Source organism: Hyalella azteca, unplaced genomic scaffold (genome assembly GCF_000764305.2).
Source record: "Hyalella azteca isolate HAZT.00-mixed unplaced genomic scaffold, Hazt_2.0.2 contig7668, whole genome shotgun sequence".
NCBI classification, from domain to species: Eukaryota; Metazoa; Arthropoda; class Malacostraca; order Amphipoda; family Hyalellidae; genus Hyalella; species Hyalella azteca.
The window spans coordinates 847-15,374 of NW_025937787.1; the positions used below are offsets into that span (position 1 = coordinate 847).

At 36.5% G+C, this 14,528-nt stretch overlaps 2 protein-coding genes across 2 annotated transcripts; both read left to right on the top strand.

The window, feature by feature from the left end:
- Positions 1–1,928: 1,928 nt before the first annotated feature.
- On the top strand, positions 1,929–2,173 carry LOC125178184 (the record flags this gene model as incomplete). Its single annotated transcript, XM_047881341.1, is given in 1 exon segment — positions 1,929–2,173. A coding segment is annotated over 1 exon segment (107 nt), but the record flags the coding sequence as incomplete, so codon positions are not given.
- A 7,902-nt stretch (positions 2,174–10,075) lies between these two features.
- Positions 10,076–14,222, top strand: LOC108677876. Its single transcript, XM_018166182.2, has 4 exons — positions 10,076–10,349; positions 10,571–10,695; positions 12,614–13,025; positions 13,922–14,222. Exons 1-4 carry the CDS (start codon positions 10,241–10,243, stop codon positions 14,053–14,055), a joined length of 780 nt encoding a protein of 259 aa, XP_018021671.2. The 5' UTR covers positions 10,076–10,240; the 3' UTR covers positions 14,056–14,222.
- Positions 14,223–14,528: the final 306 nt, after the last annotated feature.

Below are 14,528 nucleotides of genomic sequence, written 5' to 3' on the forward strand. Positions count from 1 at the left end.
TAAAAAATTGCTTGAAGTTCAAAAAAGCTCAACAAAATGGCGCATTAAAACGTGGAGCATCAAGCATTTCCAGTGACAGTCCCTCAATTGGCAAGGCTAGGAGCAGGCTTAGCAAGATCTTAGCATTATTCTTTAGAATTTTTTTTTGTAATTTTGCAGCTTTACGGCTAGAAGCAGGCTTACTGAGATCTTTGATTTATTCTTCCATTTTTTTGAAATTTCGAAACTTTATATTTATTATTCGGGCATCTTGCCCGGTTCTTTCAGGGATAAAATTCATATGACAAAGCATAAATTTCACTGTGGATGAAGTCCTTAACTCATATGTTAGATTGTCAATAATTGTTTGTTGTCTCAAAAAATTATAGCAAAAACACGAAGTCCTCTATGAGCGTTATAAAAGAAAACGCTTAGAAATCTCGCCTTGTGGTTTGCAAACTTAGACTTAAAGTAGGCTTCATCAATACCATTATTGTTAGTGCAACACTAATAACAATTACCCAATACTAAAATTTAAATCAAGTTCTTATATTATCAGTCTGCATTTAAAAAATTAAATTAAATTAAATTAATTAAATTAAACTCCTTTAATTTCAATCAATATCAATATATTCGTAAGCTGACCGAGCTCAATAGGCGCATATACCGTCGTGCAACATTAATAAAAATAACTCAATACTCAAATATCTATCAATATCAATAAACTCGATTACTCAATACTAAAATTTAAATCTGGTTCTTATATTATTTATCAGTCTGCATATAAAAGTTAAATTGAATTAAATTAAACTCCTTGAATTTCAATCTATATCAATATACTCGATTACTCAATACTAAAATTTAAATCAAGTTCTTATAATAATTATTTATCATTCTGCATAAAAAAATTAAATTAAATTAATTAAATTAAACTCCTTGAATTTCAATCAATATCAATATACATGATTACTCAATACTAAAATTTAAATCAAGTTCTTATAATAATTATTTATCATTCTGCATAAAAAAATTAAATTAAATTAATTAAATTAAACTCCTTGAATTTCAATTAGTATCAATATACTCCGATAGCTGGCCGATCTCATCAGGCCCAAATACCAGCTTGCAACATTAATAACAATAACTCAATACTCATATATCAATCAATATCAATATACTCGAAAGTTGGCCGAGCTCATCAGGCCCAAACGCCGTCTTGGTGGCCACCCCCCGGCCGCCCTGGGCAAATTACAATGAAGATCTGCTGCGGTTTAGGGACAGCCGAAGCGGGATCCTTCTTGATCCTCCGCACTAATTCGTTGTTCGATCAGCAAATCCTTAGGGGATCTCACGACTCTGCCTGTGGTTCTTAGCTGCTGAAGATTCGTTTCATGAATCTTCTTAATAACTGTTTCCATTTCCATCCATTAACCATTACGCAATTATTTCAGCAATCAATTTCTGATGCAACCAAATAATTTCCATGTTTCTTACGCATTGTGATTATTCAACAAAGAATATATACAATTGATTTCTATTCCATTAACTTCGATATGAAACTCTATAATAAACTAATTCATTTATGTAGCTGCATCACAAATTTGACCATTAACGAATAAAAAAGAAGCTGCAAGTCAACACTGCCAAATGGCGGCCATCAGGAAAGAACACGGTAGGAGAAACTACACTTTAACCCAATATACCTTGCATGCGTCTAAAAGTATCTTGATAGAAGATTTATCGAAATCCTTAACGTCCTCAGGTTGATAAAATCTTCGAGGTTGAGGTCATATTAATTCGAGGTCAACCTCTTCTTTTTCGAGGTCGTATCTTCGAGGTTGAGGCCATATTTATTAATGTACTGCGTTCTAAAGTTACGTAGCCACATGGTTGAACTATATAAGGTTGAACCACAAGGATTTCTGTCTTTCAGTTCATCTTTCTTTTGTTGAATGGCAGCGAAGAGGCGTTGAAATTATTGGACAAAAAATTGAAGCAGTCTAGTCTATCCTATCCGAAGGCCTATCACCAAAATAAAAGGCGGCGAAGCGACTAGAACAACTTTTCTCCATAAAATTTCTAAAAAAAGAAGCTTAAAGCTTCGGCTCCAATTCTGGAGCCACACGATTTTCAAGGAATTTGTTCTTGTTTTCATACTTAGCTGGTTTCTTGTCCAGCCGCCTAAGTCTGGCTCGGTGTTTTGCATAAATATGTGGAGGGAGCTCTGACGACCGGCTGTAATGGAATGCAGGGAGGGCGTTGTGGAGGTTCCCACATAAGCTTTAAGAGCACGGGGCCGACACGGCGAGCCTCAGTGCGTTTTGGAAAGCTCTCGCTAACAGACCTACGCGTATTAGCCCAGCAGAGCACACCATTAAGGGAGCCACAACCCGATAACTGCCTATGACTATAGTCCGAAGATCTATTTGCTCTTGAACTATACAGGTTCCTCGAAGGACGATATGGGGAGTTGAGGAAGGCTTTCTATTTAAAGCAAACAAAATATAAACAGCCATTTCTTTCTGAAAAAGGCTTTACACCCATTGTGACCTCTATACCCACTCGCAAATTCCTCGGACTGGTTCTTCCACGCATACGTATCCCAACCGGGGTAACTTATTTAAAATTTTAACAGAGCCTTCGATTTTATGGAGTTAATCTTACTTTGAAGCTCAAGGCATCTCTCAATTAAATTTAATAAATCACAGAATCTTCAAAAAATGAGGAGAAAGACAAACACCAACTGGTTTAAAAAAAGATCCCTGAACCTTTTGAAGGGAGTCAGAACACAGCCTAAACAAACCACCAATCCTCCATTCAGATATATCAAGAATCTGTCCAACATTGAGCTTTCCGAAGATGAGATGAGATTGCTCTCAAAGGGCCTCAAATTCATTCCAACACCTAGCAAACAGAAAGCCGCAGATTTGATCAGAGCACTAAATGAGTTAAGAAGAACTATGAACTTAAGGGTTTTCTTCCATAATAAAACAAATAAAAAAACCCCTTTCCACACAAAATCAGTATGGAACCCCCCGCAAAGGGAAAATACCTCCCTGTTAAATTTTTACAAAAAAACCAAATATGAAATCACAAGAATGTCTCTGACGAAAGCTAAAAATAATCTCTCCCATCCAGAGAGGGAAGCGCTTAAAACCCTGCAATCCAAGAAAGACATCGTGATCAAACAAGCGGACAAAGGACGTGCAATCGTAATACTGAATCGGGACGATTATATAAGAACAATCGAGAAACATCTGAACACTGAACACTACAAAAAATTGGAAGAGAATCCCATTAATGACATTTATGAAAAAGTTCAACTCAAGTGTCTGGAGTTAAGACAATCAGGTCAAATAAATTCCAAAACTTACCATTTTCTGAAACAAAACAAGGAAGAAATAAGGACACCTACCATCTACATGCTACCTAAGATACACAAGAAAACAACCCCAGGTCAATCCTTCATTGGGAGGCCAATTATTTCAGCTTGTGGAGGGCCATGCGTGAAACTAAGTGCCTTTGTGGACTATTTCTTAACACCAATCGTTAAAAAGCAAGAAACATACTTAAAGGACAGTCATGAACTTCTAACTATGTTGAGAACACTCCATTTGAGCCCGAACGTATTACTGATATCGCTTGACATTGTATCCATGTACACGAACATCCCACTGGATGAAGCGATCAAAACAACTTTGGACTCCTATCACGCTAGTTCTGTCCCATACGAAATTGATAAGATTAACACCGTGGACTTTAGAGATATCCTTAGGCTTGTCTTGGAAAACAATTTCCTTGAGTTCAATGGTAACTATTATAAGGAGGTCATTGGAGTGGCCCAGGGGTCGAAATGCTCCCCGGAAGTCGCCGATATATTTATGTACTCTTTGGAAAAAACTTTTGTCGAAAGAATACCAGGTTTAATTTTGTACAAAAGATACCGCGACGATATTCTGATCGTAAGCGAAGCAAACAAACTGGAGATTCACTCACTGGTCGAGGATTTGAATTCGCTCCATAAGTCAATTAAATTCACTATGGAACTGAGCGACAGAGAGCTTAATTTTTTGGATCTCACAATATATAAGGGAGAAAACTTTAAGAAGAACGGCATTCTTGATACAAAGACTTTCTTTAAACCAACCGAAACATTCCAGTACATACATGCAACCAGTGCCCACCCGAAATTCTGTTTGAAAGGTTTTGTAAAAGGCGAAATTCTAAGACATAGAAGGAACTGCAATAACGAATCAGACTTCATAAAAACTGTGCTAACCTTTTACAAACACTTAATGCAACGGGGATACAGTAAAGAACTGTTCTTGAAGCAACTCAGAGAAGTTCTAAAAGAGAACAAAGATGAAAATAAACCCGTGGAACGCACACTCTTCTTTAAAACCAAATACAACCCTGGCACTTCAAACCATGAACTGAGAAAAATTCTAAATAAACACTGGAATCTTATAAATAAAGACCCCGAACTCAAACCCATCTTCCCTTCACCCCCGATGATTTCCTTCAAAAGAAATAAAAACTTGAAAGAATTCCTGGTCAGATCGAGGCTAGAAAAAAAAAAATCAGAAAACGAAGATTTAAATATACTAATAGGTTTTCTGTAAAAGAAAGGTATCCATCAATATATCCCAGAGCCTGATGAGAGAAACGAAATAGCGTCATTAATAAAACAACCTAAAAAGAGCATTTATTTATTAAAATGACGCTATCGCTCTGAAAGGATTTTTTAAGAATTTTATTAAATCCAACTAAAGGAAAGAGCTCAATAAATGGAAGAAATATACTTATACATATCTATAATCAAACCTAAAAGGAATTTATCTAACTCAGTCACCTCCCCATCTATATGGCCTCTCGGTTCATGCACTCCTAGGAGAGCTCTCTGTTCCCCGACAAAGTGGGTTTCAAAGAATGTCAAACTCTTGGTCCCCAAATCCCAGAATTTTTGTGATAAACTCAGGGAGTGATGTCAAGTCCTCTAGTAATGAGTGAACCTTGAATTTGGCAGGGACCAGGTAGTGGAGCGACTACGCTCGGAGGGACGATAAGTAACATACAACGAGTTTGTAGAGAGTGCGTGGCCCTTGCAGCTGCTCCGAGAATTCATGTAATGCAGAGGCACAACATTTAAACGGATGGCCTTAATTTGTGACCACTAAGGAAGCCTTGGAGGGATGAGTGACCTATACAAAAAGTATATCATATATAATCTGGTATATTATGAATCTTCAAACACAAAAAATTAAAAGTTTTGTCTGGGTGTTTTTAAATCGCTCGTATAAACAGAGAGGGTTTTCTGGGATAAACAGCTACGTGTTTCTTGGGTTGCGCCTCGTTTTTGAACTAGGTTAGATCATTTTAGGTTTGTTTACATTAGATTAAGTTAGGTTAGGTTAGACCAGGTCAAATTATGTTAGATCAAGTTAGGATACATTAGTTGAGGTTAGATATGGTTAGGTAAAGTTAGGTCAGGTTAGGTAAGGGTAGGTTAGGTAAAGTTAGGTTAGGTAAGGGTAGGTAAGGTTAAGTTAGGTAAAGTTAGGTTAAATCAGGTTAGGTTAGTTTAGGTTAGGTAAAGTTCATTTAGGTTAGATCAGTTCAGGTAAAGTTAGGTTATGTTCAGTAATGTTATAATAGGTTAGGTTAGGTTAGAATAGGTTAGGTTATGTAGGATTTAGTTGAAATAGGATAGGATATTTTAGGGTAGGTTAGCTTAGGTTAGGTTACGTTAGTTAAAGTTGGTTTGGTGAAATTAGGTTGGGTCAAGTCAGGTAAGTAAGGTTGTGTTATGTTACGTGAGGTTATGTGGGATTATGTTGTGTTGTGTTATGATATGTAATGTTGTTACATATTATGTTATGATATGTTATTGAATGTTGCAAAATGATAAGTTATGTAAGGTATTGTAGTGTGAGTTGGGCTAATCATTAGGAGAGAGTAGTACTAATGTGTTTCGAGAATACACTGCGGGTGTTTGTTAGATGTTTTATTTTCTTTTATTTCTAGTGTTTTTTCATGGAAGTAGGTATAGATAGGAGTGACGAGTATTGAGAGATATGTGCGAGGGCACGTATTTAGTATATATAAGTGTATTTTTTAAAGTAAATTTGATTGTTGTGTGTTTGTTAATAGTATTTAATGTATTGTATGTATAGTTTTATGTATGTAGTGGTTTAATGTTGTAGATTAACACTTTGACTGCGACGTGCGCCATATATGGTACACGCATGCATGTCCCAAACTGCGACGTGTGCCATATATGGTACATTCATTAAAAATGAAACTTTTTAAAAAATCATATATGACGTAAACCATGGTCATATCCTTATGTAAGCTTGATAGAGTATAGAGAAAAAGGAGTATAAAAGCATATAATAATGTTATAAAATTTAATCAGAACAATATAAGTAGTTCAAATCAAGCACAAGTTGTTCAGTGCGTATAAAAGATAAAAATTCAAGAACTGAAAGGCGTCCGGTATTCCAAGCTGAAAATGTATTGTTTATTCAATAATGAATTAATATAGCAGAAACAATAAACACTGGGCATCTGAAAGTACTAAACTCGAGGTGAATGCCTCAATGAGAAGCAAGATACACAGAGAAATGGCTTTCCATCACAGGAATCACAAAAGGTAGTCACTCTTCTTGCTTTTTGTCTTGCTTCTGAACTGCCTTCATTGTTGGCGATAATTTCATAGCAGGACCTGCAACATTTTCTTATTTTGAGTTTTGGTCCTTCTGCTTCAACTAATGTATGGCTGGAACGCAGGCCTGCAATATCAGAACGCTTTGGTCCTGGAAGCATTTCTTTATTCACTTTTCCTGTAACAAGTGACATGACTAGACATTCTTTGAATTTGGTTACACCCATTGTCTCTTGTTGGCTGTAAAATTGATTAAACAGTGCCCATGCATTTACTACCGCAATTCCTGTTAACAACTCAATGGCCAATTTACAGTACCATTTCATGCTTCTTCTGAGTGCAGTATTGTAAGATGTCATCTGATCTGATTTATCAACCCCGCATTTAGCAGTATTGTAGTCCATAACACTTTGTGGTTTGCGTATCTCAGTACCATGCCGAGTATTTTTCCCTGAGGGTTGAAGATTGCCTGAATGTTCAGGCACAGTTGACAACATTAGCACGTTCCTTTTATCTTTCCAGTTGCAAACTTTTTGGGCGTTCTTTATCGAAAGTGGGGAAGGGGCTAGGCTGCATGGAATAGAAATATTTTGGGGTTTAGCGTGTGGGTTACGACCATTGTTTTGGCGGCTTGCAGGTCATTGGCTTGCTGGTTTACATCCATGAAGGAATTTAGTCCCTGTGGCTTTCAGCAAGTAGTCATGTTGGCTAATTTGCTCTGCAGCATGCTTGCGCATGGGGTGAAGTATGAAAATTATGCTGGTATTGGGCAATGCTGGGTTATTTCAGTCGTCCCGAAACGCTGAGAGGCAATGCTTTTCGATATTTCCGCACAGTTCCACAGTAGTACGTTTTTTCCTGCAAGAGTTTTTCGGCCAAGAGAATGGACGAATAGAAGTTATCTGCATAAATAGTTAATCCCTGCAGAAGAAGGGGCCTTGAAAGCTGCAGGACAACAGACTCCAAATGCATAAATGTTGGTTCTTTGGCCATGTTGCCACAATATATCTGAAAGTTCCAAGTGTACGAGCTGGGTGGGCAGAGCTTATATAGCTTTATTCCATATTTATGGGCTTTTCCAGGAATGTATTGTCTAATGTTTACTCTCCCTCCAAAAGGAATGACGGACTCATCAATGACAACACTTGATCCTGGAGTGTAGACTGATTTGCAGCTCTGAGAAACACTGTCAATCAGTGGCTGGATTTTATGCAACCTGTTCTGTTGGTCAATCACTTCATTGTCATTAAAATGAAGCATATTCAGTAGCAACTGAAATCTGTCTCTAGACATGTGATTTCGAATGAAAGAATAATTGTATATCTCTTTTTTGGACCAGTAGTGCTCAATTTTTGGTGCTTGAACAAGACCCATGCACATAACAATCCCAAGAAACTTTCTAATTTCACTTGCATCTGTGGGTATCCATTTGGATAGCCTCGATTTCCTTATCACAATCTTTGACTGAAGAACTTGAGTGGCATACCTGTTAGTTTCATTCACAATAGCAGTAATAGTTTCATCGGTAACAAAGAGCAAATATAAATCCAATGGCAATACCAAATTATTCTCTCCGCTTGGCGTTGGCTTCTTCAAAAGCTGCTCCTTTCCTGTAAATGTGAAAGTTTGCTGTGATGCAACAATTGGAGTCCACAGACTGTCTGCATTTACTTCATAGTTATCCATTTCTGTTTCATCATCTTCAGCCTCACTTTCAACATCATCTGGCGAGTCGCTCTCAGAACTCGCTGAAGAATCTTCTTCCGGTGCATTTGGATTGATGTCGCTACTTGATGAACTGCAGTTAGAGCCAGCATCGTCCTCATCTGGTCGATGGCGCTGAGTACCGTAAATTGATGGTGGATCCATGGGTCTGCATAAAAAATAAAATGATTAAAATGATGCCTAAAATATTGATATAAGCTTAGACTAGGTTGTTCCATACATCAAAACTTCTATAATGGATATTTTTCACTGCAGTCGGCTAAAAAACGCCGTGTACCTCATATGGCGCACAATGCTCCATAAGCATGAAAGTTCAATTACAGGCAATTTGAGCCACTATTGGTGCACAAACATCGTGATGTTATATGGCGCACGGTGCCCCCAAAGATAGCAGTTAATATTACAAGCGACGTGTACCAAATGAGGCTCACTGTTTTTATGTCAGAATCTTGTAGAACTCACTTTTAGCAGAGCGGCGCACAACCTCCTACTTTGCTGTCAACTCTAGAACTAAAGTTATCCAGGTTTGAACATGTCGCACCACGGGCTAACAGGCTATTTTGCGAGTCGCAGACTCGCAGTCAAAGTGTTAAGAATGATTGGGGCTATGTTTGGTTATCTGGTTTAACAACCATTTTAACTCGTTTGCTTGTTCTAATTGAAGAAATTGTATTTACAAATGTACTATTGCAAATTGCCTCAAGCCAAGGGTACGCAGCAAATGAAGATGTCTCATTAGTGAGCTGCAGAAATTTAGGCAAGATTAGCTAGTTTAAAATCAATATGTATTTGACTGCCTTCAAAAAAACTGACCTAGACAAGACTAGATTCACTAATTTCTGAAAAGACGTGGACTATTTTTGAGGTAATTAACCATAATGGGGCTGCTAATATATTTGGGAATAAAATATTTGTTGGAATTGCTGATTTTCTCAATTCCAAACCCTTTTTCAACTAGGCAAAGTGCATTTTTGCAATTAATAGAATAAAATTTGTGGAATTCATGAGTAAGGAATGAAAAAACCAATTAACTCTTTTGCAGGCAAATGTAGAAATATTAATTAATTTAAAATTTTGATGTGACTAGAGAAATATATTGAATTACAAAATATATTTATTCCTATGAATTTAGAAAATTATGCATATTGAAGGATTTAACAGCTGTTGGAGGATATTTTAAATACAATCACTACCATAGCAACATGTTATATAATATAAATTTAAACATTTAAATGTAAAGATACTCAATTTATTTAATTTCATCGAGTTACTTCAATTAAATGAAAAGATGTTACCACTTCCATCTTTTGAAAAAAAGTTTTAAAAAGCATCCATTTCATTGTGTGAGTAAAAATTTTGCTTTAAAAGCTTGTATTTTATTCATGGGTATGATAGGGGATGATGCAATGTATGGAATGTTGGTCTCAGATCATAGATGACAGGCATAACATGGCCTCTAACTCAAACTGTGGTTAGCGGTGGGTCTTTTGGAAATGATTTTGAGTGACCATATATGCTAACTTGCCTGCCATAAAGTTAAGAAAATAAAGCAATGAGTCCTAATTTGCATGAATTATTGAAAATATTTTAACTGCATACTATGCTTCAGTCTTTGATAATAATTGATGAAGTTACTCATTACTTTAAAAGTTCTATGGCCTGAAGAGTACATTGGGACAATCATATAATTTATCTTTCAGAGAAAAATCATATTTTATGAATAAACATACGAGATAGCTAGGTTTATGAAATATTATACTGTGCAAATTTGATTGTTTATGCCCATTAGAAGCAATTCAAGGTGCTCAAGAACAATTACAAGTTAGCATGTATTCATAGTTGAATTCTACTTTTTATGTAGAGTGCTTGAAAATGGTATTCTCCAACTACATGCCTGCCCATGCATTGCCCAGGAAAGGCTGGGCTGCTGTACAGAATATTACTCAATTATCAGATGGTGCTTGCACAGTCAAACTTGAGGGTAAGATGAATTTTTCCTGTAGTTGTATTCTGTTTATTGTAATTAGGCTGAAGTGGTATAATTTGATGAAGTTCATGTTCATTTTATTTAATTTACTTTCATGCATCTTGCCCTATGGTCTATGTTCTGGTATCATGATCAAGTGTCATATTATTCCATACCTATGTTTCACATAACTATGTATTTACTTACTAATAACATTACTTATTCTTTCTATCTAGCAAGGGCTGACTGTGATTCAGTCCCTGTGCCTGAAATATGTACAGTGTACATCAAGGAGGAGCTTAAAGAAGATTGGGAGGACATAACATTAAAAGATGAGCCTATTTATTTTGAAGATGATCAGGTAAAACATTCTGTCTCATGACTTACAAATTTTTTCTCATTTTTAGCATAATAGCATTTACCTTACCTATATCAATTGTTGTGTAGTGACTAGATAGTATTATAGTGTTAACCTCCAAGCTGAGAGATATTATAATTTCTTTGAGATTAATAGTTGTAAAGCCGTACCTTGTCGCATAGTTAATACCGTAATAACTAAAATAAATAATCACCTTGTAAGCCAGTTAATTATGGCCAGTTCAGAACTATAAAATATTTCAATGATAGTACAATAGTTTAAGCCCTAATAATGTTAAATATTATTCCGTAAGTCATAGAATAAGTGTAAGCTAAAAATCTTCTCACGCGAATCTGGCAACATCGCCGCCGAGCGGGAGAACAATACGGGTCATTTCGAAATAAAACGCGCCGCCGTTCGGTGTTTGTGTGTGGTACGCTAGGCTAAATCAGAAAATTCCACTGGGTGAGTAGAAATTATTATTAATGATGTAACCTTGTTTAAGTTGTTTTGGATAAATGTTCCGTGTAGCTATTTTAGCCTTGCGAGTGTTAATTAACTGAGAAAGTCTAGTTGAGATAATCGGCTAGGCTAGAGGAGCGCCACTAAAAGACTAATCTTGCTTAGCCCCCAGGCTGATGTAGGAGTGGCTCGGGTGACCACATATTCAAATAGGCGTTGATGGCGAATGAGATAATTATTATGAAGTATGGTCTTATTTTGATTTTCCAATTTTTAACTTAATTGGGATTTAAATGTAAATTTCATTTATTCATTCCAATTAGATTCCAACTTAGTAGTAAATTTCCCTTGCTCAGTTGATGTGTTACCAAATGAGTTAAAGTTGAGGAATAGAATAAAATTGATACAAATTACCAGAATTTCAATATAATAATGACATAATTTGAATAGAAACCTTAAATTATAATGTGAAGTGGTAATACTTACATTTGGATGTATGATTAAATTATATTTTGAAATGATAGGGAATTATGACCTTTTTCCAGTTTAAAGATGCGAAGAAAATAACTTCATGTCATATCTGTGTTCATTTATTGTGTAAATTCATTCATATCTGCGTTGATTCATTATGTATTAAAAATGTTAATTTCAAAATATTTTAAATGATAAATATGAGTCATATTTTTACCATTGTTCAAATGTGAGTTAAGTAGCCAATTAGACAAATTCAAGCGGAGAACTTTAGAAAATGTAAAATGATAATTCTGAACCTTGGGTTAATTTAGCATCTGAGATTTGAGTTAGCTTAGGAGTTTAGAAATAACAATGTTTTGATGTTGATGATAACTTATCCGTGCCAAGAGGAAATAAATCATAGGCGTCGAGACGTTGAGTAACAGCACTAGATTCAGATAACATGTCACTGTTTTGATAGCAAGTTAACATAATTTTGATTAGCCTTAGAGGTTAAATATTGAGGAATATAAATGAAACCTAATAAAATTATAAAATAATAATGTATTCTAAATTGATATTAAAATTGCATTTGGATGGTAAAATTTAATTATAGCTCGAATTTATACAGCGTGGATCTTCTATGTGGAGATGTTGATAAATTAACTCCATGCCATGTCCTAATGTCTAACCCCTTGTCCTCAGGTCTCACTCGGATATACTTAATAAACCAGAAGAAAAACCACCACAGAAGTTCTTTATATCCATCATATAGCAACTGAACCGAACCGAATACCAACAGCCCCGATTTACCTAGACTGCACGATTAGGCATATTCTCCCTTATTACGGGTACTTTCAACATCCCAAAGTTGAATAGTATTTCTTGGTTGAGAGAATATTTTTACGATAAACAAAGTTTTCAGCCACAAAATTTTTATTTGGTGACAAATTTGCCTCTCTGTATTCCAGTTGGTTAGAATTTATCAATGTTTCTGTGGCAACAGGATGTCGACCTGGATTTCTTGACATCTGTGGCAACTTCAGAAGACCCTGTTGCTGTTAATGATCTGTTGACAACTAAAAGATCTTCAGAAGTTACTAATGCTGTTGATGATCTGTTGGCAACTAAAAGATCTTTAGAAGTTGCTGATGCTGTTGACGACCTGTTGGCAACTAACAGATCTTTAGAAGTTGCTGATGCTGTTGAAGATTTGTCCACATCTGAGGGATCTGTTAGAAATGCTGGTGATGGGGATGAAAGGCCTCTATTTAAAGCTGTATCTAGAGATGCTACTTGCAGGAGCAGGTTGTTTAAGCCAGAAGATGCTAAAGATGTTGCTTGCTTGAGCAAATCTTCTACCCCTGAAGCAGTATCAGAAGTTGCTGCTGATGGTCGAGCACAGCCTGCACTAAAAGGTACTGTGGGAGATATAACTTCAGTTGATAGGCTACCATCAGCTAAGAAAGTTAGAAAAGATTCAGCTGATGGCAAGAACCTCTCTTCATCTGACAGATTTGCCAAAGATCCTGTTAAAAGTGTTGAACTGCCAGAACTGGCAGAGCTTGTTGTAGGCACTGCTGACAGTTGTGAGTTGTGTGCACGTGCTGCAGCTGCAGAAGAGATCAATGGTAGTAATGACAATTCTGAAGCATCCAGCACAAAGCCCTTCATCAAACAGCTTTCATCAAAGCAGAATCTTAATCTTCAGCATTCATCTACATTAATTCATGAGTGCTCTGACTGTGAATACCGTAGCAAATTCAAGTATCAACTTCAGCTTCATATCCTTGCTAAGCATTCATCTGGGAAATTATTCCAATGTCCTGATTGTCAAAATGAATATTTCACCAAGAGGACATTTAGACATCATATTCTATTGAAGCATTCATCTGAACAGCTAGAGCATAGTGTCATGGCGGCTGAGGTCTTGACATTACGGCCTCATGGCGGCTGAGGTCTTGACATTACGGCCTCATGGCGGCTGAGGTCGATTTTTTCTTAAACCAAGATAAACTATCTCTCGCCAAGCAGGGCAAGGAAGGGAGGGGAAATAAGCGACTCATTTCAAATGCTTGATGCAATAACTGAATATAACGAGCATGTTAGAAGGAACAGGCGTGATGAAAACTCGCGGCATCGATTTGATTTAATTAAGTTAGGCCTAACAGATAAATATTCAGTGCCTGATGGTTGTTCTTGGTTTGGCATCTCTGTTTTTACTATCAATTAATCTATGCCCATCACAGTTGCTTGACTAAAATATGTAGTTTAAATGCTGCCGTTGGCATCATCGCTAATTATTTCTTTGCAGATTTTAACGACGTATTTCAATTGATGGCCAATGGGCCACGTCACCCTACCATTCGTCAAGCCGCTGAGGTTGCATTTGATGTACTGACTTGCCCTGCACGGCCGGAGTGCAGTAATGGGATGGATTGTTCCTGATAATTTTACTCGTCGTCATCTCTCATTTCAAGATGTTTGTCTGGGAGCTGTCGCAGGTTCTACTCAGTAGACTAGATTGTGATGGATTATAACGGAGCCGCTGCTATAGGTAACTTACAATTTGCTACTATAAAGTGATATGTGGCCTACACATCAATATAAGAGAAAATATATCATCTTAAATTCTCGTGCCTTAGAGGCATATTGTTGCTTCCCAATAACAATGAGACAGGAGTAACACAAAACTACATTAATAAATTATAAGTTGTACTATACCATTACATTAACCTGGATAAGGACTATGCAGTTTAACAATCCGCATTGTTATAGAAGATATTCTCATCTTATTCAAGTTCACAAATGTGTTGAGCGCGTGTAGAAATTTAAAGTTCCTCTGGTGGTGTGGTCATTATTTTCCCTTAATAATAATAATAGCGGTTTCAGCGTTTATTAGGCCGTAGGCCTGTCGCCGA

Excerpts from the sequence above, each read along its gene's own strand:
- LOC108677876 (XM_018166182.2), top strand. The coding sequence starts at position 10,241 with ATGGTATTCTCCAACTACATGCCTGCCCATGCATTGCCCAGGAAAGGC. Across the intron at positions 10,350-10,570 it reads TTGCACAGTCAAACTTGAGG|CAAGGGCTGACTGTGATTCA; the intron begins GTAAGATGAATT and ends CTTTCTATCTAG. Across the intron at positions 13,026-13,921 it reads AGCACAGCCTGCACTAAAAG|ATTTTAACGACGTATTTCAA; the intron begins GTACTGTGGGAG and ends ATTTCTTTGCAG.